The sequence below is a fragment of the Aureococcus anophagefferens genome (assembly GCF_000186865.1).
Source record: "Aureococcus anophagefferens unplaced genomic scaffold AURANscaffold_12, whole genome shotgun sequence".
Lineage (NCBI taxonomy): Eukaryota > Pelagophyceae > Pelagomonadales > Pelagomonadaceae > Aureococcus > Aureococcus anophagefferens.
In genome coordinates, this window is record NW_008705572.1 from 1,041,683 (window position 1) to 1,062,698 (window position 21,016).

Here is a 21,016-nt window from a genome sequence, read left to right on the forward strand (position 1 = left end):
CGCGCGGGCCGCGCGCTTCTTCTTCGGCCGCGGCCCGTCGCGCAGCGCGACGACGATGTCCTCGGCCGACGGCCGGTCGCCGGGCTCCTCGGCCCAGGCGGCCTCGAGGCAGTGGCGCGCGCGCGACGCCGTGCACCGGAGCCGGCTCGGCCGCGCGTGCGTGTGCGTGTGGACGCGCCGGAGCTCCTCGACGTCCTTGAGCGCGTAGGGCGGCGTGCCGTTGAGCATGTACCAGAAGACCATGGCCCAGGAGAAGACGTCGACCTTGAGCGAGTAGGGCTCCTCGCGGAAGACCTCCGGCGCCATGTAGCGGTACGTGCCCGTCGTGCCCGTCATCGTGTACATGTCGTTGGCGTTGGACCCCGGGAAGAGTCTTCCGAGCCCGAAGTCCGCGAGCTTGACCCGGCCGTCGTCGGCGATCAAAATGTTCGACGGCTTCACGTCGCGGTGGATGATCGCGGGCCGCTGGCCGTGGAGGTAGGCGAGCGCCTCGGCGAGGTGCCGCGCGAAGTTGCGCGACTTCTGCTCCCCGAGCCCCCGCTCCTGGCGCCGCCGCATGAGCATCTCGAGCGTGCCGCCGCCGCAGTGCTCGAGCACGAGCACGGGCCGCTGCGGCGGCGTCAGCGACGCCGCGAGGAGCCGGACGATGTTCGGGTGCTCCAGCGTCGCCAGGAGCGCGAGCTCCCGGTAGCCCTCGCTCAGCCGGCTCTCCCAGGACCGCTTCGTGACCACGCGCCGGCCCCGCCACGTCGCGAGCGCGACGCGGCAGTGCTTCCGGTCGAGGATCGCCGCGCCCGGCGCGATGCTCTCCGGGTCCGTGAGCAGATCGTCGAGCTTCGCCTCGACGACGACCTCGGCGCTCCGCCCGCCCTCGCACGTGCCGGCCGGCGACGCCACGGGCGTCGCGGGCAGCGCGCGGACGCGCTCCGCGGCCTCGACGATGTTGATGCGGTCGATGCGCCCGCTGCCGCGCGAGTCCACGGCCTCGACGCCCCTCCCGAGGCCCGTCGCCCCGATGGACTCGCCTAAAACCGACGCGTCGACGGCGACGGCGCGCGGCAGCGGCGCCATGAGCTCGAGGTCCGCGGCGTGCTTCTTCTGTTGTGCCGCGAGCGCCTCCCGGAGCGCGTCGGCCTCCGCGGCCCGCGCCTCGAGGGACGCCCGGTCCGCGAAGGACGCGCGGCGCGACGCGTCCGCGTCGCCGGGCGCCCCCGGCGCCCGGGCCGCGTCGATGCACCGCTCCAGCTCGCTCGGGGGCTGGGCGGGCTGGCGCCAGAACATCATGGTCGGGTTTTTGGGGGTCCGGGGGCAGCCCGCGACGAGGGACGGCGGGGAGCGGGCCGCCGGAGGCCGCGCTCGTGGGGGTGGGCCCGGACCCGCTCCCTGGATCGCGAGATGCGCGGTGTGGCCACGAATATGCGGGAGCTCGCCCGAGGATCTGAGTCTTAAGACACAAGCGTTTCGGGCTCCTGCGCTGCGGAGGCCAAACTGGCCTGCTTGACCTCCTGCTTGAAGCTGACGTTGTCCGCAAAAGCTGCCGGATGTGAAGCCGGATGCATGATCGAAGTCATGATCGCGTCCACCGTGGTGGGCGCCCAGATCAATTCCAGGGGTCTTAGGCCAACCAGGAGCGCGCCTCCGAGAGGCGCGCTCGGGTCGCCGGGGGAACATGACACTAGCGAGGGAAGGGCATGCGGGTACAAAAAGGGGGGCCGCGGGCTCCAGGGCGTTCGAATGTGTCGGTGCTATGTACAGGTGGTTCGAACCGTCCGAGCTCCTCTCGGCGTTCGGATGCGTCGCCGGGGCGTCGCGCACAGGTCACAACAAGGGCGCGGGCCTCGGCGGCGCTCCGCGACGGGGCCGGCTTAGGCCTCCGAGGGGATGACGACCGTGCCGCCGCCGATGCCCTCGCCCTTGGCGACGATGTCCTCGACCTTGACGTCGCTGATGGCGCCGCCGTGCTTGGAGTCGTCGAGGCCCGTGGCCTCGACCTCCGCGGTGACGCGGAGCTGGCCCGTGGCGGAGAGCGTGCCGAAGAGGATGGTCATCGTCGAGCCGACCCAGGCGAGGATGACGCCGATGCAGGCGAAGGCGGCCGCGAAGGAGCCCGTCGCCTTGCCGCCGTAGAAGATGCCCGCGCAGTCGTCCTTGCGCTCGCTGTAGTACGACACCGTGTAGTAGTACGGCGTGGCGAAGAGGCCGGCGGCGATGACGCCCCACATGCCGCAGGCGCCGTGGACGGCGAAGGCGTCGACGGCGTCGTCGATGCCCGCCTTCTTGACCGCGGTGGACGCGGCGACGTAGACCGGGCCCGCGAGCGCGCCGATGATGACGGCGCCCGCGGGCGAGACGACGGCGCAGGGCGACGTGATGCCGACGAGGCCCGCGAGGACGCCGTTGTAGACGTAGCCCGGGTCGATGTAGTGGAAGATAGCGTAGCCGATCGCGGACGTCGAGAGGCAGCCGGCCGCGGCGCCGAGCGTCGTCGTGACGGCGACGTGGGCGGCGGACTGGGCGTAGCCGTCGATGTAGAGCGTCGAGCAGCAGTTGAAGCCGTACCAGCCCATCCAGAGGATGAAGATGCCGAGCGCCTGGTAGACGGGCTGGCCCTCGGGGAGGTTGTCGGGGAAGCCCTTGCGGGTGCCCATGAACTTGGCGGCGATGATGGCGGCGACGCCGCCGGTCATGTGCACCGTGCCCGAGCCCGCGAAGTCGATGACGCCGCAGTCGCCGAAGAGGCGGCCCGCGGACGCGTCGTCGGCGTCGTCGTTGTGGGGGCGGCTGGAGAGCGAGCGCCAGGCGGAGAAGCGGCCGGCGCCCCACATCATGTGGACGACGGGCGGGTAGACGAAGCCCGTGAGGACGACGGAGTAGATGGCGTAGGCCGTGAACGTCGCGCGCTCCGCGATCGCGCCGGAGACGATCGTGCAGCCCGCGCCCGCGAAGGTCCAGCCGAAGAACCAGGAGGCCTTGGCGTAGGCGCTCTTGTTGGCGGTCGACGTCGAGAGGAAGAGGGCGCCGTTGCCCGCAAAGCCGTTGCTGCCATCGGACGTGAAGTCGTCGCCCGTGCCGCCGGCGAGCGACGAGCCGATGGCCCACCACATCATCGCGGCGATGCACCTACGGGAGCGCGCGGGTTGGGGCGGGGGCGGGGGCGGGGGTGGGGGCGGGTTGGGGCGGGGGTTGGGGCGGGCCGGCGGGAGGGCGGCGCGCGGGCGCGGGGCTGCCCCGCGGCTCGGAAACTGGCAGTTGCACTTCGCGCCGCGCCAAAGCGCCCGGGGCACAGCCTCCGCGCGTGTGGGGGAACCGCGCCGGGCGGGAGGCGGTCGGGGTCCGGCGGGCGGGGCGGCGGGAGGGGGCGGCGGGCGGGCGCAAGGGCTGCCCCGCGGCTCGGAACTTTGGGTTGCCCCTTCGCGCCGCGCCAAAGCGCCCGGGGCACAGCCTCCGCGCGTGTGGGGGGACCGCGCCGGGCGGGAGGCGGTCGGGGTCCGGGGGGCGGGGCAGCGGGAGGGGGGGCGGGGCAGCGCGGCGCGCGCGGAAGAAACAGTATAACGACGGTTTTCCCCGCGCGCTGAAAAAAGGGACGCCGCGGCGCACGCGTCGAAGATGTTCTTGACGAGGATGTTCTTGGTGTTCTTCTTGGAGACGGAGCCGACCTCGAGCATGGCGAAGCCCGCCTGCATCCAGAAGACGAGCACGCCGCCAAATAGGAGCCAAAAGGCGTCGATGTCGCCCGTCTCGATGAGCTTGCGGTGGCCAGCGAGCTCGCCATTGAGGGTGTCGATCTGCTCCTGGAGGGAGGCGATGGTCGCGGCGAAGTCGATGGGCTCGGCCATGGTGCTTGGCGTTGGGCAGCGGCTGACGAATACTCAAATTGAACGTCTGTACGTCTGCCCGCGAAAAAAAGTTGCGTTGTGCTGCCTGCTGGTATCTTCTGCGGTAGATATTTCGCTGCTCGCTCGCATCGTTCCTCGGAGCTATGGCGGGCTGCGAATCCGATGTCGCCTATCCGTACGTCGTCGGTTACGACGAAGCCTTCGACTTCTCGTGTGATCCGAGAGCCGCCCGATACGATAAGTCTGCACTATTCCGCTCAACTGACTAACTACGTGCGAACGCCCGACCGCCCCTCGTCGACGACCACACGACCCCTCCCCCTTTCGCTCGCCCGGTCCTTCGGGACAAAATTTTCCCGCCCTTCGGGGCTTCGCCCCTCGGGGCGCCGGGGAAGCTGATCCTCCCCCCGTGGGCCTTCGGCCCCTGCTGGGGGGCAGCCCCCCACCTACTTCGGCTTCTTCCGTCCGAGACCTACAGGCCGTGTGTGCTCTTGTGCATGCGGCTTCTCCGACGCTAAATAATAAATAATAATAATACTAACCCACCACAATCTTCTAGGGCAGCCGTCCATAGAAGCGCGCCAAAGTTTCGAAACGAATAACTAGGCTACAGCCTCGGTGGCGTAGAGCGGTTTGTTTGCCTATGGACGCATCAACCATGGACGCCGCAGCGCGCCTCGTCGCCAAGTTCCGCACGGCCTCGGCCCAGGACCTCGCCCCCGCCCTGCTCTTCGGCGGCGCCTACTTCTTCTTCAACCGGCTGGCCAAGCTCGCCCAGCGCTGGATGCAGCGGCGCAAGGCTGCCCCGAGGAGCAGGAAGGCCGAGGGCACGAAGGCGTTCTACATCCTCGGCGGGCTCCTCGCCGCCGCGCTGGGCGTCCAGGGCCTGTGCTACTACCGCTACGGCCCGCTCTTCTTCGTCGCCGAGGACGCGAAGAAGCTGGACTGGACGGGCGCGGACTGGCGCGCGGCGCTCGAGAACCGGACCGTCGCGTTCGTCGGCGGGCACCACCGCGCGGGCACGACCATGCTCTGGCGGTCCCTGGCGGGCCACCCGGCCGTGGCGTCCTTCGGCGAGCGCCGCGAGTGCGGCCTCGACTTCTCGGAGGGCGTCTTCGCGCAGGACGTCTACCCGCGCTTCGGCGTCGGCGACACCAAGGACGCGAACCCCCTGACCATGTTCGGCGACTTCCTCGGCGCCGGCGACGCGGAGGCGGAGGAGGCGCCGAAGACGGGCCTGGGCAAGTACGCGCTCGGCCGGGTCGAGGACGTCTACTGGACGGAGAACCACTGGTCGGTGTCGGACGCGTCGCAGGCCCGCCTCCTCAACGCCTTCGGCTACCTCTGGGAGCGGCGCGCGAAGCCGCCCATCGCCGAGGCGTCCGTGCTCCTCGAGAAGTCGCCGCCGAACGCCGTGCTGGCGCGCTACCTCCAGGCCGTCGTCGACTTCCCGACGGACCGCCGCGCGGCCGAGCCGGCCGCGGCGACGACCTGCGCCGCGGGCGACAAGGCCTGCGACAAGAAGCTCAAGAAGAAGAAGCGCGGCCGCCGCGACGCCGAGGAGTTCGCGCCGGCCATGCCCGCGGCGCCGCCGCGGCCCGCGGCGTCGCGCGCGCGCTTCGTCTTCGTGAGCCGCCACCCCATCGCCAACGCCGTGAGCCACCAGTACGTCACGACGGGCCTCGCCATCCCCGACCTCGTCGCCCACTGGATCGCCGTCGCCACCTACGCGAAGACGAACGAGGCCTACCTCGCGCACGTCGTCTCGATCCGCCTCGAGGACTTTTGCGCGTCGCCGGCCGCGCACCTCCTCGACCTCTGGGCCTTCCTCGGCCTCGAGGGCCACGACGCCGCGACGGCCGCCGCCGCGGCCAAGTCCGTGCGCCCGGACCCCAACGCCAAGCACAAGGCCGAGTACTGCGGCCCGCTCGTCGCCGGCGACGCGGCCGCCGTCGCGCAGCACGACTTCCTCTCGTCCCACTTCGGCGACCAGATCGAGCGCGACCACAACTACACGATCCGCGACTGGTGCTGAAGCTTGCCCCCGTCCTGTATGTTGCACATAACCTTCTAATACATGTCCAAGCCGAGGCTCTCCTCGATGTCGTCGATGTCGTCGACGTCGCGGTAGTCGTCCTCCTCGGGCTCCGGCGCGGCGTTGCGCGGCGCCGCGGGCACGGCGATGGCCGCGACCTCCTCGACGGCCTCCTCCTCGAGGAGCTCGAGCGTGACGCGGGGCGCCAGCGGCTTGCCCTCGCGCGCCTCGACGGCGACGACCGAAACGTCGACCGCGTCGCCGACGGCCGCGAAGTCGACGTCGCGGTCCCCCCGCGGCACGAGGCCGAAGGCCGACGCGCCAAAGTCGACGACGGCGCCGTAGCGCTCGCGGCGGACGACGACGGCGCCCCGGAAGGTCATGCCGACCGCGAGGCGCTTCGCGAGCGCCTTGCGGTCGCCGCGCTTCCGCCGCGTCGCGGCCGCGCGCGCGCGCTCCGCGGCGAGGACCGCGGCGTCGACGGGCTCGAGGCCGACCTCGAGGCGGCCGCTCTGGGGCTCGGGCTTGCGCACGTAGACGCGGTCGAGGACGTCGCCCGCGCGGAGCACGCGCGTCGTGCCCGCGGCTTTCACGGGCGCGGACGCGAGCGCGACGCCCGGCGGCAGGCGCGAGCCGCGGAGGCAGGCGCGGAGCCGCGCGCCGCGCCGGCCCGGCCGGCCGAGGCCGTGGACGACGGGCACCTCGAGCCACGCCGCGCGCTTCGTCAAATCGGCGATCCTCGCGGGCCGGAGCTCGTCGCCGATCTCGAGGTCCGCGAGCGCGAGGCGCGGCGGCGTCGGCTTCGGCGGGAAGGGCGACAGCACGAGCTGCGCCGACGCCGGCCGCGCGGCGACGACGTAGCAGGCCAGGGGCTCGCCGGACGACTTCGCCTTCCGGAGGTTCGAGCCGAGCGTTTTGTAGGCGGCCGTCGCGTTGTTCCAACGCCGCCACTTGGGCATGCGCAGCAGGCCGTTGACGGGGCGCGCGTCGCCGTCGAGCGTGCGCACCGCGCGCACGTCCACGAAGCACTTGACGCCGCGCGCGCCCTCGAAGACGGGCGAGGCGAGGCGGCCCAGCAGCTTGTCGCCTTTTTTGAGCGTCGCGAGCTCGAGCGCTGTCGATTTCGCGCGGAGGGCGATCACCGGTGTGCGGCGCGGGATTGGCGTGGTAAAGGCGGCTGTGAACGCGGTCAAAATGGCAGCGAGGGCGGCGCGACGACGCTCCATCGCTTCAAGCTTTGCGTGTATTGAAGTGCACCTTCAGCCCAGCACCGATATCCGGCCTCGATGGAGGGAAGCGCAGTGGTCCCTCGCCCGGCCCAAGCCTCCTGGATCCACGCCGACACGGTTCGGCGACTGCTCACGAAGCTTGGGGTGGACATCGACAAACAAGATGCGAACGGACGCACACTGCTCCACGAGGCCGCTGCGAAGGGTGACACCTCCCTGGTCGCAGCGCTCCTCGCGGCGGGCAGCATGGTCGAGCGACGGAACCCCGATGGGCTCACACCTCTCCACTTGGCCGCTTCGCGGATACAGTTAGTAGTCATGCACCACTTGCTCTCGCACGGCGCGGACATTAATTCGAAGACCGAGGACGATCACACGCCACTCCACTACGCGGCGGCGTGTGAGAGGGGAGCGGAGGCCGTGCGAATGCTCCTGAAGGCGGGCGCTGACGTCCATCGTGCAGACCGTTGGGGGGAAACACCCCTCCACGCGGCGGCTTGTTACGACGTGACGTCTACCCGATTGCTCCTCGAGGCTGGGGCGGATCCGAACCGCGCTGATGATGAAGGCGAAACAGCATTCCATCGCGCCATGTGTCACAGACACGCTGGCTTTGGAGGAGAGGAGACACTCCACTGCCTCATCGAAGCTGGCGGCGATGTCAATCGCGTCGACGAACAGAGCCGCTCGCCGCTAGACAACGCGCTCTGCTACGGTCGTCGCTCCTGTCTCTGGGTTCTGCTGCGAGCGGGGGCAACCGTGGATATGGCCAAGCTCCTTCTAGAAATCCGACCCATTGCATTCAAGGACGCGAAGAAGTACGCGTGCGACGACACCTACTATACTGACAAAGAGAAGTTGCGGATTTTCAAAGAGCAAGTCTCCAACGTCGCATCCTCCTTCCGCTACATCGACAAGCTCGCCGCCGCGGGCGGCTACGAGAGCCTCGTGCGGACGTACCGCCAGGTCCTCACGGCAGCCCGCCACGGCTGCGTCACGCGGTACCTCCGGCAGCGCTTCGGCCGCGACGCGCCGCACGACGTCGCCGTGCTCGTCCTCGAATTCTGGAAGCCGCCCGGCGGGCTCTAGCTCGCCGCGGGCTGCGCTGCGGATGCCAGTGGACCGCCGTGTCCTCCCGCGCGTCTCTCGGCGTCGGCTGCCGGCCGCCGCGAGTCGACGAACGACGCGCCCCCCACCTTCTCCCCCCAATCGTGCTGCTGTTGTTGTAACGACTATTGTGAGACGGCGGACCCCAACATGCGCAGGCCTACCGGACGACGGGGGCGCCGCTGCCAGGCCGCGCGTTGAGGGGGGTCGGTGGCGCCCTCGGCGCCCTCGGCGCCCTCGGGACGAGGGCGCCGCCCCCTCGTCCGACGCCCTCGGACCCTCGGACGGAGGATCGGCGCCCTCGGACGAGGACTCGGCCGTCGGACGAGCGCGCGGCCGTCGGACGAGCGCACGTCCATCGGACGAGGGCGGCGAACCGTTGGTGACCCCCGGCCCGGGGCGCTGGATGTCCGGGGCTGCGTGATGTGTTTATGACAGGCTTTGCACCCGCGCCGCTCAGCGAATACGCGGAGATGCGCAACGATCTCTGTGGCTGCATGGGCCGCATCCTGACGGACGACGCGCCGGTGAAAACGGGACGTCCAGGCGATGGCGTCGGGGAACAGGCGGGCGGTTCTCAGAGGCTCGAATGGGGCGCGCTCGACGCCTCCCAACCCATCGACTCGTTTCGAATCACTGCAGCATCGGGAATCGTTCGTCGTCACCCAGGCGTCGTCTCGGTACAAGGGAGACTCCGTGATGATTCACGGCAGCACCAGCGTCAGCAGCCAGGAGAGATCGTCCCTGGCCGCCCCCGGGGCACGCTCCATCATCGACTGGGGCGACTGCGCGGCCTAGGACCGACAGGACCTCGTGCCCGCGCCGACGTGTAGGCAGCCCACGGCGCCGCGAGGGGAAAGCGCCGCACGGCCGCCGCTCTTGGCTGCGCCCCGTCTCGGGGACCGTCGCGACCGTGGGCGTCAATGCCGGCACCCACGGCGCGCCCAGGGACGCCCAAGGGCTGCGCCTTTGGGCTGCCGCGCCCCCTCATAACCTTCCAACGACGGATGGCCAGAGATTTGCAGTCACCGTTCGAGCGCGCCGGGCGTGCCTGGCCAATCAGCGGCCGTCGGCGCCCTCGGCGCCCTCGGCCATTTCGGACCCTCGGACGCTCGGCTCCCTCGGACGAGGGGAAAATCCCTCAGCCGAGGGCGTCGGACGAGGGGGCGGCGCCCTCGTCCCGAGGGCGCCGAGGGCGCCGAGGGCGCCACCGACCCCCCTCAAGCCGCGCGCGCACTGCAACGACTTCAACTTACCGAGACTCGAGCATGGTCTCGACGCGCTGCAATGCGCAGTGAGCGAGTCGCAGCGCGCACCATGCAAGGCGCAGCGCGCGAGAGGCATCAACGAATGCAGCGCAAGAGCATGCGCACGCCAAGCGCAGCGCGCCGCATAACGTTCACGCTGGCAGCGCTCATAAGCCAAGCAAGCTCTCTCACACCAAAACCGCGCGTCGTCGTCGTCGGCGGCGGCGTCGGCGGCCTGGCGACGGCGGGCCGGCTGCAGCGCCTCGGCGCGGAGTGCACCGTGCTGGAAAAGAACGAGAAGCTCGGCGGCCGCGTCGGCGAGCACCGCTGGGAAGGCCACCGCTGGGAGACGGGCGCGTCGCTGCTGCTGCTGCCGGACGTCTATCGCCGCGCGCTCGAGGCCGCCGGCGGCGCCATGGTCGACGCCGTGCGCGTCGACCCGGCCTACGCGGTCTGGTTCCGGGAGCACGCGGACCGCGGGCCCGTCGTGCTCGGCGGCGGCGACCGCGGCGCGCTCCGAGCGCGCCTCGAGCTCGAGGCGCCGGGCGCGTTCGAGCGCTTCGAGCGCTACGGCGCCTGCGCGCGCGAGTACCTCCGGGCCGGCTGGCCCATCTTCATCGAGGAGGACCTGTCCTTCAGCGGCCTCGCGACGCTGCCGCGCTTCCTCGCGAACGCTCTCTCGGACCTCTGGCGCTGGCCGCTCTTCGGCCACGACGCGCAGCTGCGGCGGCTCTTCCCCGAGAGCGCGCGGCTCCGGGCGCTCTGCAGCTTCGACGACTTGTACGTGGGCCTGAGCCCCTACGAGGCGCCGGCGGTCTTCTCGCTGCTCGCGGCCATCGAGCTCGACGACGCGGGCGTGGTCGACGACCCGCCGCGGCGCGACGTCGGCGTCTACTACCCGCGCGGCGGCTTCGGTACCGTCGTCGACGCGTTGACGCGCGCCTGCGAGGCCTCGGGCGTGGCGCTGCGGACGCGCGCGGCCGTGGACCAGGTGCTCGTCGCGGACGGCAGAGCGACGGGCGTGCGGCTCCAGGACGGCGAGACGCTCGACGCCGACTACGTCGTCGTCAACGGCGACCTCGCGACGACGGAGCCGGCGCTGCTGTCGGAGACCACCGGCGCGGCGCGGAGCGCCTACGAGCGCGAGCGCTACTCGACGTCGTCGATCACGTTCCTCTGGGCGCTCGACGCGGCGCTGCCCCAGCTCCGGCACCACAACGTCTTCCTCGCCGAGGCCGGAAACGGCGACGACCCCTTCCGCGTCGCCTGGGACGACCAGCTGCCGGAGCGGGGCCGCCGCTCGCGCTTCCCGGGCCGCGGCTTCCACTTTTACCTCTGCGCGCCGTCGCGGACCGACGCGACCGCGGCGCCCGAGGGCAAGGACACGCTCATGGTCCTCGTGCCGACGCCGCCCCTCGCCGAGGACGGCAGCGACCCCGTGGACGACTGGATCGCGGCCGCGCGGGACGGCGTCTTCGCGGCTCTCCGGGACTCGGCGGGCTGCGGCGACGTCGCCGGCCACGTCGTCCACGAGCGCGTCATCGACCCGCGCGAGTGGCGCGACGGCCTCGGCCTCCGCCACGGCAGCGTCTTCGGCCTCGCCCACGGCCTCGACCAGCTCGCGATCTTCCGCCCGTCGCGGCGGTCGGCGCGCGTCGGCGGCCTCGCGTTCGTCGGCGCGTCGACGCGGCCGGGCAACGGCGTGCCCCTCGTGCTGACGTCGGCGAAGCTGCTCTGCGCGGAGTTGGAGGACGAGCTGGGGCTGGGCGGCGGGTAATGGTGTGCTCGATCGCGCCCAGCAGCGCTGGCGGCGCGCCAGCGCCTCGACGCCTTACCTCAGCTCCTCACCCAGTCAGACCGCGCCGCCGCCGCCTCGCAGCAGCGCAGCAGCCAGCAGCCAGCCAGCCCGCAGCCTCTTTATCTCTCTTGCAACTTGTAGTCGCAGCACCGCCGCGAACGCTTGCAACCAGCACACGCCGCCGTCGTTTTTGCAACAACACCAACCAAACCATGGGCGTCAAGGTCGTCGGCAAGAGCCTCGTCGTCGTGGACACGGGCAAGATGAAGATCACGGAGCTGGCGGGCAACGCGGCGACGAGCGACGACCGCATCTCCATCGCCAGCGTCACCGTGTCGGAGCCGACGTCGGAGCCGTTTTTGACGCTCCACTACGACGAGTGGTGCGTTCGTAGCGCACACCAATCACCGTGATGCCAGTTTCTCGTAGGATGTGCGTGACCAAGGGCCGCGTCATCTTCGACCTCGGCGACGGGACGAGCGTCGAGGCCAAGGCCGGCGAGACCGTCGTCGTCGAAAAGGGCACGCGGTTCCAGCCCATCTTCCCCGAGGCCGGCGCGGAGTACATCCCCGTGTGCCTGCCGGCGTTCAAGCCCGAGCGCTGCATCCGCGAGGAGGAGGGCGTGAGCGACGTCGCGAAGAAGCTCGCGGACCTCCACGGGTCGCCCGACGCGCCGCCGGCCGCGCCGCCCGCGGAGGTGCTCTACCACATGTGCGAGAAGGCGCTCTGGGAGGCGGCCAAGGCGTCCGGCGGCGCCTACTTCCCGCCGACCTTCGCCCAGGACGGCTTCACGCACGCGACGGCCGTGCCGTCGCGCCTCGTGACGACCGCGAACCACTTCTACCAGGACTCCGTCGGCGACTGGGTCTGCCTCCAGTTCAAGCGGTCGACGCTCCTCAAGACGTGCGGCATCGTCACGCGCGACGAGGAGGCCATGCCCGTCGGCGACAAGGCCGTCGGCGACGAGTGGGGCAAGTGGGTCTGCCCCCACGTCGTCGGCGGCATCCCCGTCGGCGCCGTCGACTTCGAGTTCGCCATGGTCCGCGACGGGCCGAAGTTCCTCGCCATCGAGGGGCTCACGAAGTGAGGGTCGTCGTTATTAAGTCCGCGCGCGCGCCGCCGCGCGCTCACTCGGGCGAGTCGAACGTGAAGTCCGCCTTCTTCGAACGTTTGATTTTCTCCTCCTCCTGCGCGGGGCGCGCGCGATGAGCGGCGCGACGCGCGCGGCGGGGGAGCGACGCACATCCGACTCCCACGCGTAGTAGAAGACGCCGAGGAGGCCGATGATCGGCGAGAACGCGAAGACGAGCTTCGCGCCGGCCCAGGCGTACCTGCGCGGCGAGCGGCGTCGGCCATCGATGCGCGCGTTCCTCGTGCGCCGCGCGACGCGCTTCGCGTGCTTCGACCAGGTCTCCGGGTCCATGTAGTCGAAGACGACCTCGGGCTCCTTCGGCGGCTCCGGCGCCGCCGTCGTCGTCGACTCCTCGTCCGGCGGCGGCGCGCCGGCGGCCTCCTCGGCGACGGCCAGCGCGGCGAACGCGGCGACGAGGACCAGGCTCACGAACCAGGCGCGCATCTCGTTGCTGCTCTGCGACGCTGTGGAGAGGCTCGCCTTGGCGAAGCTGAAGTCGAAGAGGACGCGGACGAGCCACACGGACGGCGTCCGACGCTCGAGCCGACGCGCCCCAGTCGGCCGGAGCGCCTACTCATCTGAGCGTCCGCCGTCTCAACAACAGTCGTTACAAACAACAACAGCAACACGGTGGGGGGGCAGGGTGGGGCGCGCGTCGCGTCGACTCGCGGCGGCAGCCGACGCCGCGGCCGGAGGCGCGTTGGAGGACAGGGCGGGGAGCGCGTAGCTTCGTCGACTCGCGGCGGCAGCCGAAGCCCAGAGGCGCGTTGGAGGACACGATGCTCCACTGGCAGCCGCAGCTAGGGCCCGCCGGGCGGCTTCCAGAATGCGAGGACGTGCACGGCGACGTCGTGCGGCGCGTCGCGGCCGAAGCGCTGGCGGAGGTACCGCGTGACGCAGCCGTGGCGGGGCGCCGTGAGGACCTGGCGGTACGTCCGCACGAGGTTCTCGTAGCCGCCCGCGACGGCGAGCTTGTCGACGTAGCGAAGGGCGTGCATGATTCGCTGGCAGATTAAGAACCTGCTTTCGTCCTGGTGCTTGCCACCACCGCACCAATACTTGCCCGCGTCGGTGAATGCGATGGGTTTGACTTCAAGCATGAGCTTGCCAACATCGAATGTTGCTCCCGCTCGCAGCAGAACCCAGAAACAGGAGCGACGACCGTAGTAGAGCGCGTCGTCTAGCGGCGAGCGGCCCTGTTCGTCGACGCGATTGACATCGCCGCCAGCTTTGATGAGGCACTGGAGTGTCTCGTTTAGCTCAAATCCAGGATCGAATCGACATATCACAGCGTGATGGAGTGCTGTTTTGCCAGCATGATCTGCGCGGTTCGGATCCGCGCCGGCCTCGAGGAGCAATCGGGTAGACGTCACCATGTCGGAACGAGCCGCCGCGTGGAGCGGTGTGACTCCCTTGTCGTCTGCACGATGGATGTCAGCGCCCGCCTTCAGGAGCAGTAGGAACACCTCCTCCTTTTGGCCGCCGTCACAACACGCCGTCAGGCGGATGGGAGTTTGTTCGTGTGCGTCCACGCCATTGATGTCCGCGCCGCACGAGAGCAACAGGCGAATAATTCCAGCATGCCCCGCGCCACCAGCGAGATGGAGTGGCGTAATCCCTCGATGATCTCGCTGATTAGCGTCGCTTCCCGCCGCGAGGAGCCCCGCGACCAAGGAGGTCTTCCCCTGCCAGGCGGCCGTGTAGAGGGGCCAATGTCCGCGCTCATCTACCTCGTTGATGTCCACGCCGAAGTGCGCCAGCACCGCGTTCATCTCATCGACGTAGACGAAGGGCTGCCCCGGGCGAGGGTCCACTGCTGCTGCCTCCATCTTGAGGGCGGCTTCGATCGAGCCTCTGGAAGGTGAACATTGGCCAGAAATCTTGGCATCGCCGACCGCGGATTTCTGTCGACACCAGCCGCCTTGCGCCCGTGCTGCTGCTCCCGCAAAGATGCTCGCCGCACGCTCCGCCCTCCGCACGTACGTCGCACGCATCCAAATCACGCGCGAAACCCACTATTTCCGTAGGGCCCGCCAGGCGTCGCAGCTCCGCTGCGCGAGCTCCCTCAAGGAGGTCCTCGCTGAACAGATCCCGGCGAAGCAGGCGGAGCTGAAGGAGATCAAGACGAAGCACGGCAGCAAGGTGCTCGGCGAGGTGACGGTGGACCAGTGCATCGGCGGCGGCCGCGGCGTCAAGTGCATGCTCTGGGAGACGTCGCTGCTCGACGCCGCCGAGGGCATCCGGTTCCGCGGCTACACGATCCCCGAGTGCCAGGAGATCCTGCCGACGTTCAAGGGCCCCGCGGGCGACGGCGAGCCGACGCCCGAGGCGCTGACCTGGCTCCTGCTCACGGGCGAGGTGCCGACGAAGGAGCAGGCCGACAGCCTGACCGCCGAGCTCTTCGCGCGGTCGAAGCTGCCCGAGCACGTGACCGCGCTCATGAAGACGCTGCCCAAGACCATGCACCCCATGACCCAGTTCTCGTTGGGCCTCCAGGCCTGCCAGACGGAGTCCAAGTTCGCCAAGGCCTACAGCGACGGCGTGCACAAGTCGCAGTACTGGGACAGCACGTACGAGGACGTCATCGACGTCATCGCCAAGCTGCCCGAGATCGCCGCCGCGGTCTACCGCAACACCTACTTCGACGGGTCCATCACCCGGGACCACTCCCTCGACTACAGCGCCAACTTCTGCCGCATGCTCGGCATGGAGAGCCCCGCGTTCGACGAGCTCATGCGCCTGTACCTCTGCATCCACACGGACCACGAGGGCGGCAACGCGTCGGCCCACGCGACGCACCTCGTCGGGTCGACGCTCTCCGACCCCTACAACTCCTACGTCGCGGGCCTCAACGCGCTCGCGGGCCCGCTCCACGGCCTCGCGAACCAGGAGGTGCTCGCGTGGATCCAGGATCTCAAGGCCAAGTTCGACGCCGAGGGCAAGGCCGTCAACGAGGAGACCATCACGGCCTTTGCGTGGGACACGCTGAACAACGGCCAGGTCATCCCGGGCTTCGGCCACGCGGTCCTCCGGAAGACGGACCCGCGCTACACGTGCCAGCGCGAGTTCGCGTTCAAGCACCTCCCCGACGACGACCTCTTCAAGATTGTGGACACGATCTACAAGGTCATGCCCGGCGTCCTCACGGAGCACGGCAAGACGAAGAACCCCTACCCGAACGTCGACAGCCACAGCGGCGTGCTCCTCTGGCACTACGGCTTCACGCAGTACGAGTACTACACGGTCCTCTTCGGCGTGTCCCGCGGCATCGGCGCGCTGAGCCAGGTCTTCTGGGACCGCGCCCTCGGCCTCCCCCTCGAGCGCCCCAAGTCCCTCACGACGGGCTGGATCAAGGACTTCTGCGAGAAGCAGGACGACGAGAAGGTCGCCGCCTAGGCCGACGCCGCGATCCGCACGAGCCCCCTCCACCTCCCTCCGCCCCTCTAAGTGAATCTTCTAGCACGAGCGCGCGGGCGGGTCGAGGAGCGCGCGGAACTTGTCCGCGGTGAGGACGGGCACGTCCATGCGCCGCGCGGCCTGGAAGTTCACGTCGCGCTCGACGACGTCGCCGTCGGCCATGACGTCGCCGGCGACGAGGTAGCGCGTCATGCTCCGCACGGCCGCGTCGACCGCGCCGCCCGCGGCCGCGACGGCGGACGCGAGCGCGGCCCGCGGCAATTCGCCCGCGAACGCGACGGACTTGCCGGCGAGCGGCGTGTAGCGCGCGCGCTTCGGCGGCGGCGGCGCGGGCCGCGCCGGCGGCGCCGGTCCCGCGGGCCGCTTCTTGATCCAGCCGCCGGCCGCCTCCTCCGCGAAGACGGGCGCGGCGGATTTCAGCGCCGCGTCGTGGAGCACCGCCGGGTTCCGCGCGACGAGGTCGTCGTGGAAGCGGACGACGCGCGCGTGGGCCTTGACGCCCGCGAGGTCGAAGTTGAGCACGCGCAGGCGGTCCACGGACGTCGCGCGCGACACCGCCGTGTAGGCCTGGCCGTACTCGAAGCAGCCCCGGAGGTCGACCTCGAGCAGGTCGAGCGTCTGGCCCTGGGACTTGTGGATGGAGATGGCCCAGGCGAGGCGCAGGGGGAACTGGGCGCGCTTCGCCTTCTGCACGTTGCCCTCCTCGATGGCCTTGACGTCGCGGGCGATCGTCTGCGTCCGGCCCGTCGTGAACTTCACGACGACGCCCGCGACGTCGTCGTCGCGGAGGCTCGCGTCCGTCTTGCCCTGCTCCGACGCGAAGCCCGTGACGACGCCGCGGGACCCGTTCACCAGGCCCGCCTCGACGTCCAAATTCACGAGGAGCATGACCTGCGCGCCGACCTTGAGCTGGAGCCGCTCCGGGAACGCGCCGTTCTTCCGCAGCGACCCGAGGTAGGGCTCGGCGCCGCTGTCCTGGGCGTCGAAGGTGCGCAGGCCGTCGCCGCCGGCGTGGAGCCGCGCGAGCGCCGCGTCGTTGATGCGGTCGACGTCCGCGTTGTAGCAGTTCAGCCGCGTCGGCTCGACGCCCTCGCGCGTCCACGGCGACAGGTCCGTGTGCTTGAGCTTGCGCAGGAGCGCCGCGGACCGGTTGCTGAGCTTGCCGACGCGCAGCTCGTTGAGGATGTCGACGAAGGTCGCGTCGCGCTGGCGGAAGACCTTGGTGAGCACGCGCTGCTCGGGGAAGCAGCGGCGCCACGCGGAGGCCTCGAAGGCGAAGAACGCGCCCGCGTCCGGGCCGCCGCCCTTCGAGACGGGCGGCAGCTGGAGGAAGTCGCCGCAGACGAGGAGCTGGATGCCCCCGAAGGCGTCGTCGCTGCCGCGGACGTAGCGCGCGACGTGGTCGAGCTTGTCGAAGAGCGCCGCCTCGACCATGGAGATCTCGTCGATGACGAGCGCGCCGCACTCCCGCCAGCGCTTCGACGCGTGGCGGTTCGACGCGACCTTGCGCGCGAGGTCCGCCGCGGGCTCCTGGCCGAGGCCGATGCCCGCGAACATGTGGATCGTCGTCCCGCCGACCTGCGTCGCCGCCGCGCCCGTCGACGCCGTCACGAAGACCTTGCCCTTGCGCCGCGACCGCAGGGCCTTGATCGCCTCCTTGAGCGTGTGGCTCTTGCCCGTGCCCTACGGATCGGAGATGGCTCTGCCGCGCGAACGTGCGGGCGCGCCGCGGGCGGAATCGCGCGGGCCCCCGGGCGCCCTTTTGGCGCCGCGGCAGCATGGCTCTCGCTCCGAAGTCTGGCCCGGCCGCGCGGGGAACGACGCGCGGCGGGTAAAGCATGATGACGGAGCTCTCGGCGCTCGCGGAGACGCGGGGCACGCGCCGCGTTGCCCGTGAAGAAGACGCTCCGCCCGTCGCGCGCGCACTCGACGACCTGCCGCTGCTCCTCCGTCAGCGTCGACGGCGCCTCCTCCTTCTTCCGCAGCTTGCCCGCGACGCGCGCGAGCGACGCCGCGCCGAGGCCGCCCATGACGCTCGCGTCGCCCTGGTTCTCGCCGAGCGGCGCCTTCTTCGGGTTGGCCCGCATCATGTCCGCGATGGACACGCCGGCCTTCTTCTTCGGCGGCGCGAAGGCCGGGCGCTTCTTGACGAAGCGGTCCATTGAAGCGGTCAGGTGTGTTTCAGTGGTCAATGGTCAGGTGCTGTGTTACAGTGGCCAACGGCGCGGCTATGCCTCAAGGTCGTGCATAAACTATGAGTCCGCGGCAACGAGCTGGATCCATGGACCTTTCCCGCCAACACTGGCTTTGGGCATGGCTGCCCTCGATAGGCAATGCATTAGGCATGCGTGCGCTGCTGGCTCGGCGCGCATGGCCGCGCATAATCTCCGCGCATAGCTGCTGCCCATGATGGCATGCGTGATGCTGCTAGCTCGCGCGCATGGCCGCGCATAATCTCCGCGCATAGCTGCTGCCCATGATGGCATGCAAAACACTACCGCCTGGTCCCGACGTTGCAGAGCGATGGCCGGCGACGTGCTGGCTGGACGGCGACGATCGCTTCGGCGCGAATCGCGCGGTCTGCGACGTCATCGACGAGCTCGTGCGCGACGAGGCGCAGATCGGCATGACCGTGAGCTGCTGGTGGCGCGGCGAGGAGGTCGTGCGCTGCGGCGGCGGCTGCTATCGGAGCTTGACGCGCGACGCGTGGGCGCCCGTGGCCGCGTCGACGCCGTTCCCGTGCAACTCCGTGAGCAAGGGCGTCGCGGCCGTCGCGCTGCTGACCTGCGTCGACGACGGCCTGGACCTCGACGCGCCGGCATCGTCCTTGTGGCCGGCGCTCCGCGGCGGCGGCTGCACGGTCGGGGAGCTGGCGTCGCATCGGGGGTGCCTCGTCGACCTGAGCCCGGGCTTCTTCGCCGCGGCGCTCGTCGCGCTCCTGTCGTACTTCGCGTTCGGCTGGCGGCGGTGCTGGGACGTGCTGCTCCGCCGCGTCGAGCGCGCCGCGCCGACGGCGCCGGGCGGCTCCTTCGCGGAGTACCACGCGCTCACCTGGGGCATGCTCGTGGGCGGGCTCGTGGAGAAGTTCGCGGGCGGCGCGCACGTCTCCGACGTCGTCGCCGACCGCGTCGCGGCGCCCCTCGGCGTCGCCGGCGAGTGCTACCTCGGGCGCGTGCCACCGGCCGCGGACGCGCGCCTCGCGCGCATGGAGCCGCCGCGCCGCTTCCGCGACCGCCGGTCCGCCGCCGCGGCGCGCGAGGGCGCGGCGACCGGCACTCCGAGGCGGCGCTTCGAGGTCGCCGCCGCGGCGCGCCTCGAGAGCCGGCTCTTCGTCTGGATCTCCAACTCGGCCTGGTTCCGGCGCATCTCGCTGCCGTCGTCGAACTGCTACGTGTCCGCGCGGGCCGCCGGGCGCGTCTTCGCGTCGCTCGCCGACGCGCTCGCGGACCGGGCGGGCGCGCGCGTCGTCTCCAAGGCGACCCTCGACGTCGTGACGCACAAGCTTCGCCGCGCGCCGCGCGTGCCCTGCAAGCACCCCGACGGCGACTACGCCGACGTGCCCGCGCGCTACGCCTCGGGGTTCCACCCGTGGTGCGACGTCGAGCTCCACGGGACCCACGCGGCCGAGACGCTCGGCCACACGGGCCAGGGCGGCTGCGCCGTCTGGCTCGACGTCCACAACGACCTCGTCGTCGCCATCCTCAAGAACACGTTCGAGCCCCTGAGCATCGCCGGCGGCGGGACGTCGCCCGACGCCATCCGCGTCGCGGCCACGATCCGCCGCCGCCTCGGCCTCGGGAGCTAAGTATACAGCGGCCAGTACCCCTCGCGCTCGAAGACGGCGGGCATGGCGGCGCCCGCGGCCGCGTACCAGGTCCCGAGGCCGCTCCGCTCCAGCGCGAGCGTCGCGAAGGGCATGGCGTTTTCGCCGGCCGCCCAGACGGCGATCGCGCCGAACGCGGACGCGTCCAGCGCGCCCGGCGCCTCGCCGGCGAAGAAGCGTCCCCCGCGGTCGTCGAGGGCCCGCTTCAGTTCGACCATGTATTCGACGGGCTCCCCGAGGTCCGGATGCTCCCTCGAAAGCCGGTCCGCGCCCTTCGACGCCAGCGACAGCGGCGCGAAGTGCCGAATCGCGAAGCCCGAGATGCCGCTCCCGAGGCCGGCGACGGCGGCCCACCTTTTCATGCACTCGACGTCCGCGAAGGCCTTGCGCTCACAGGACAGCATCAGACCGTACGTGACGATCTCCTCGAGCGCGACGTCCTCGGCCGAGTACGGTCGCCCGAAGAGCACCGGCGCGAGGCTCTTGAAGATGACGTAGGAGTCGTTGATCTGGCGCCCGTTGACGAAGAGCACGGGGAACTTCGCGTAGGCGCCGGACGCCCTGCCGAAGCGACGCCGGAAGGGCACGCCTCCGAGTTTCAGGAGCGCGCGCACCTTGCAGCAGGGAGGCGACGCGTGCGTGCCGTACAGCACGACGTCGGTGAGGCTCTCGCGCGTCCACTCGGCCGGGAGCGGCTCGGCGAGATCCTCTCGTTGGTCGTTGGTGCCGTCTGCGAGCGGCATTCAGTCCTTCGTGCGGTCGACGGGATTGTTCTCAGCAAACCAGAGAAACAATACGTCTGCGAGCGGCATTCAGTCCTTCGTGCGGTCGACGGGATTGTTCTCAGCAAACCAGAGAAACAATAGGATGAGACCGCCGAGGAACACCAGCGTTGCCGCTGTCGCGGCCCACGGGAACGCACCTCTTCGCGCCAGCGTGTCTGGGCAGCCTCACCAGCCGCGCGCGGCAGCCATGCGGCAGCGTGTTTGAGGCTAAGTTCAATAGCTAAAGTTGAGGATTTCACAAAAGCGCGCGTGTAAAGTTTTGCTCTCGCATGTTGCAAGACGCCGGCCTGCAAAAGAGTGCAGTACTGATGGACATGGCAACGCAGACGACGCTGTCGTTCGAGAGCCGCGCCGTGGTGGACTTCAACGTGCTCGTGCCGCGGAGCCCGGCGGACACGACGCCGCCGTCGCGGACGAGCCCGCCGACGCCGCTGCGGAGCCGGTCGCCCGTGGAGCCGCCGCTCTTCGAGACGCCGTCGCGGCGCACGGCGCGCGGCGCGTCGTCGCTGGCGACGATGAGCCCCATCACGCCGGCCTTCGGCGTCGACTCGGGCGGCCGCGGCGGCAGCCCCTACGGGCAGCCCCTGTCGCCCATCAAGTCCGAGGC

The 21,016-nt window shown here is 70.4% G+C and overlaps 5 protein-coding genes across 5 annotated transcripts; 3 read left to right on the forward strand and 2 right to left on the reverse strand.

The window, feature by feature from the left end:
- On the reverse strand, nucleotides 1-687 carry AURANDRAFT_3776 (hypothetical protein; the record flags this gene model as incomplete). Its single annotated transcript, XM_009039558.1, has 1 exon — nucleotides 1-687. A coding segment is annotated over one exon (687 nt), but the record flags the coding sequence as incomplete, so codon positions are not given.
- A 1,178-nt stretch (nucleotides 688-1,865) lies between these two features.
- On the reverse strand, nucleotides 1,866-3,836 carry AMT1 (hypothetical protein; the record flags this gene model as incomplete). Its single annotated transcript, XM_009039761.1, has 2 exons — nucleotides 1,866-3,120; nucleotides 3,598-3,836. The coding sequence occupies 2 exons, from the start codon at nucleotides 3,834-3,836 to the stop codon at nucleotides 1,866-1,868; spliced, it is 1,494 nt and encodes a 497-aa protein (XP_009038009.1).
- A 658-nt stretch (nucleotides 3,837-4,494) lies between these two features.
- Nucleotides 4,495-5,871, forward strand: AURANDRAFT_64988 (hypothetical protein; the record flags this gene model as incomplete). The annotated part of the gene is made up of 1 exon (XM_009039679.1): nucleotides 4,495-5,871. One exon carries the CDS (start codon nucleotides 4,495-4,497, stop codon nucleotides 5,869-5,871), a length of 1,377 nt encoding a protein of 458 aa, XP_009037927.1.
- A 3,779-nt stretch (nucleotides 5,872-9,650) lies between these two features.
- AURANDRAFT_1353 (hypothetical protein) lies at nucleotides 9,651-11,219 on the forward strand (the record flags this gene model as incomplete). The annotated part of the gene is made up of 1 exon (XM_009039550.1): nucleotides 9,651-11,219. A coding segment is annotated over one exon (1,569 nt), but the record flags the coding sequence as incomplete, so codon positions are not given.
- A 3,080-nt stretch (nucleotides 11,220-14,299) lies between these two features.
- AURANDRAFT_37826 (hypothetical protein) lies at nucleotides 14,300-15,845 on the forward strand (the record flags this gene model as incomplete). Its single annotated transcript, XM_009039680.1, has 2 exons — nucleotides 14,300-14,363; nucleotides 14,412-15,845. The coding sequence occupies 2 exons, from the start codon at nucleotides 14,335-14,337 to the stop codon at nucleotides 15,778-15,780; spliced, it is 1,398 nt and encodes a 465-aa protein (XP_009037928.1).
- Nucleotides 15,846-21,016: the final 5,171 nt, after the last annotated feature.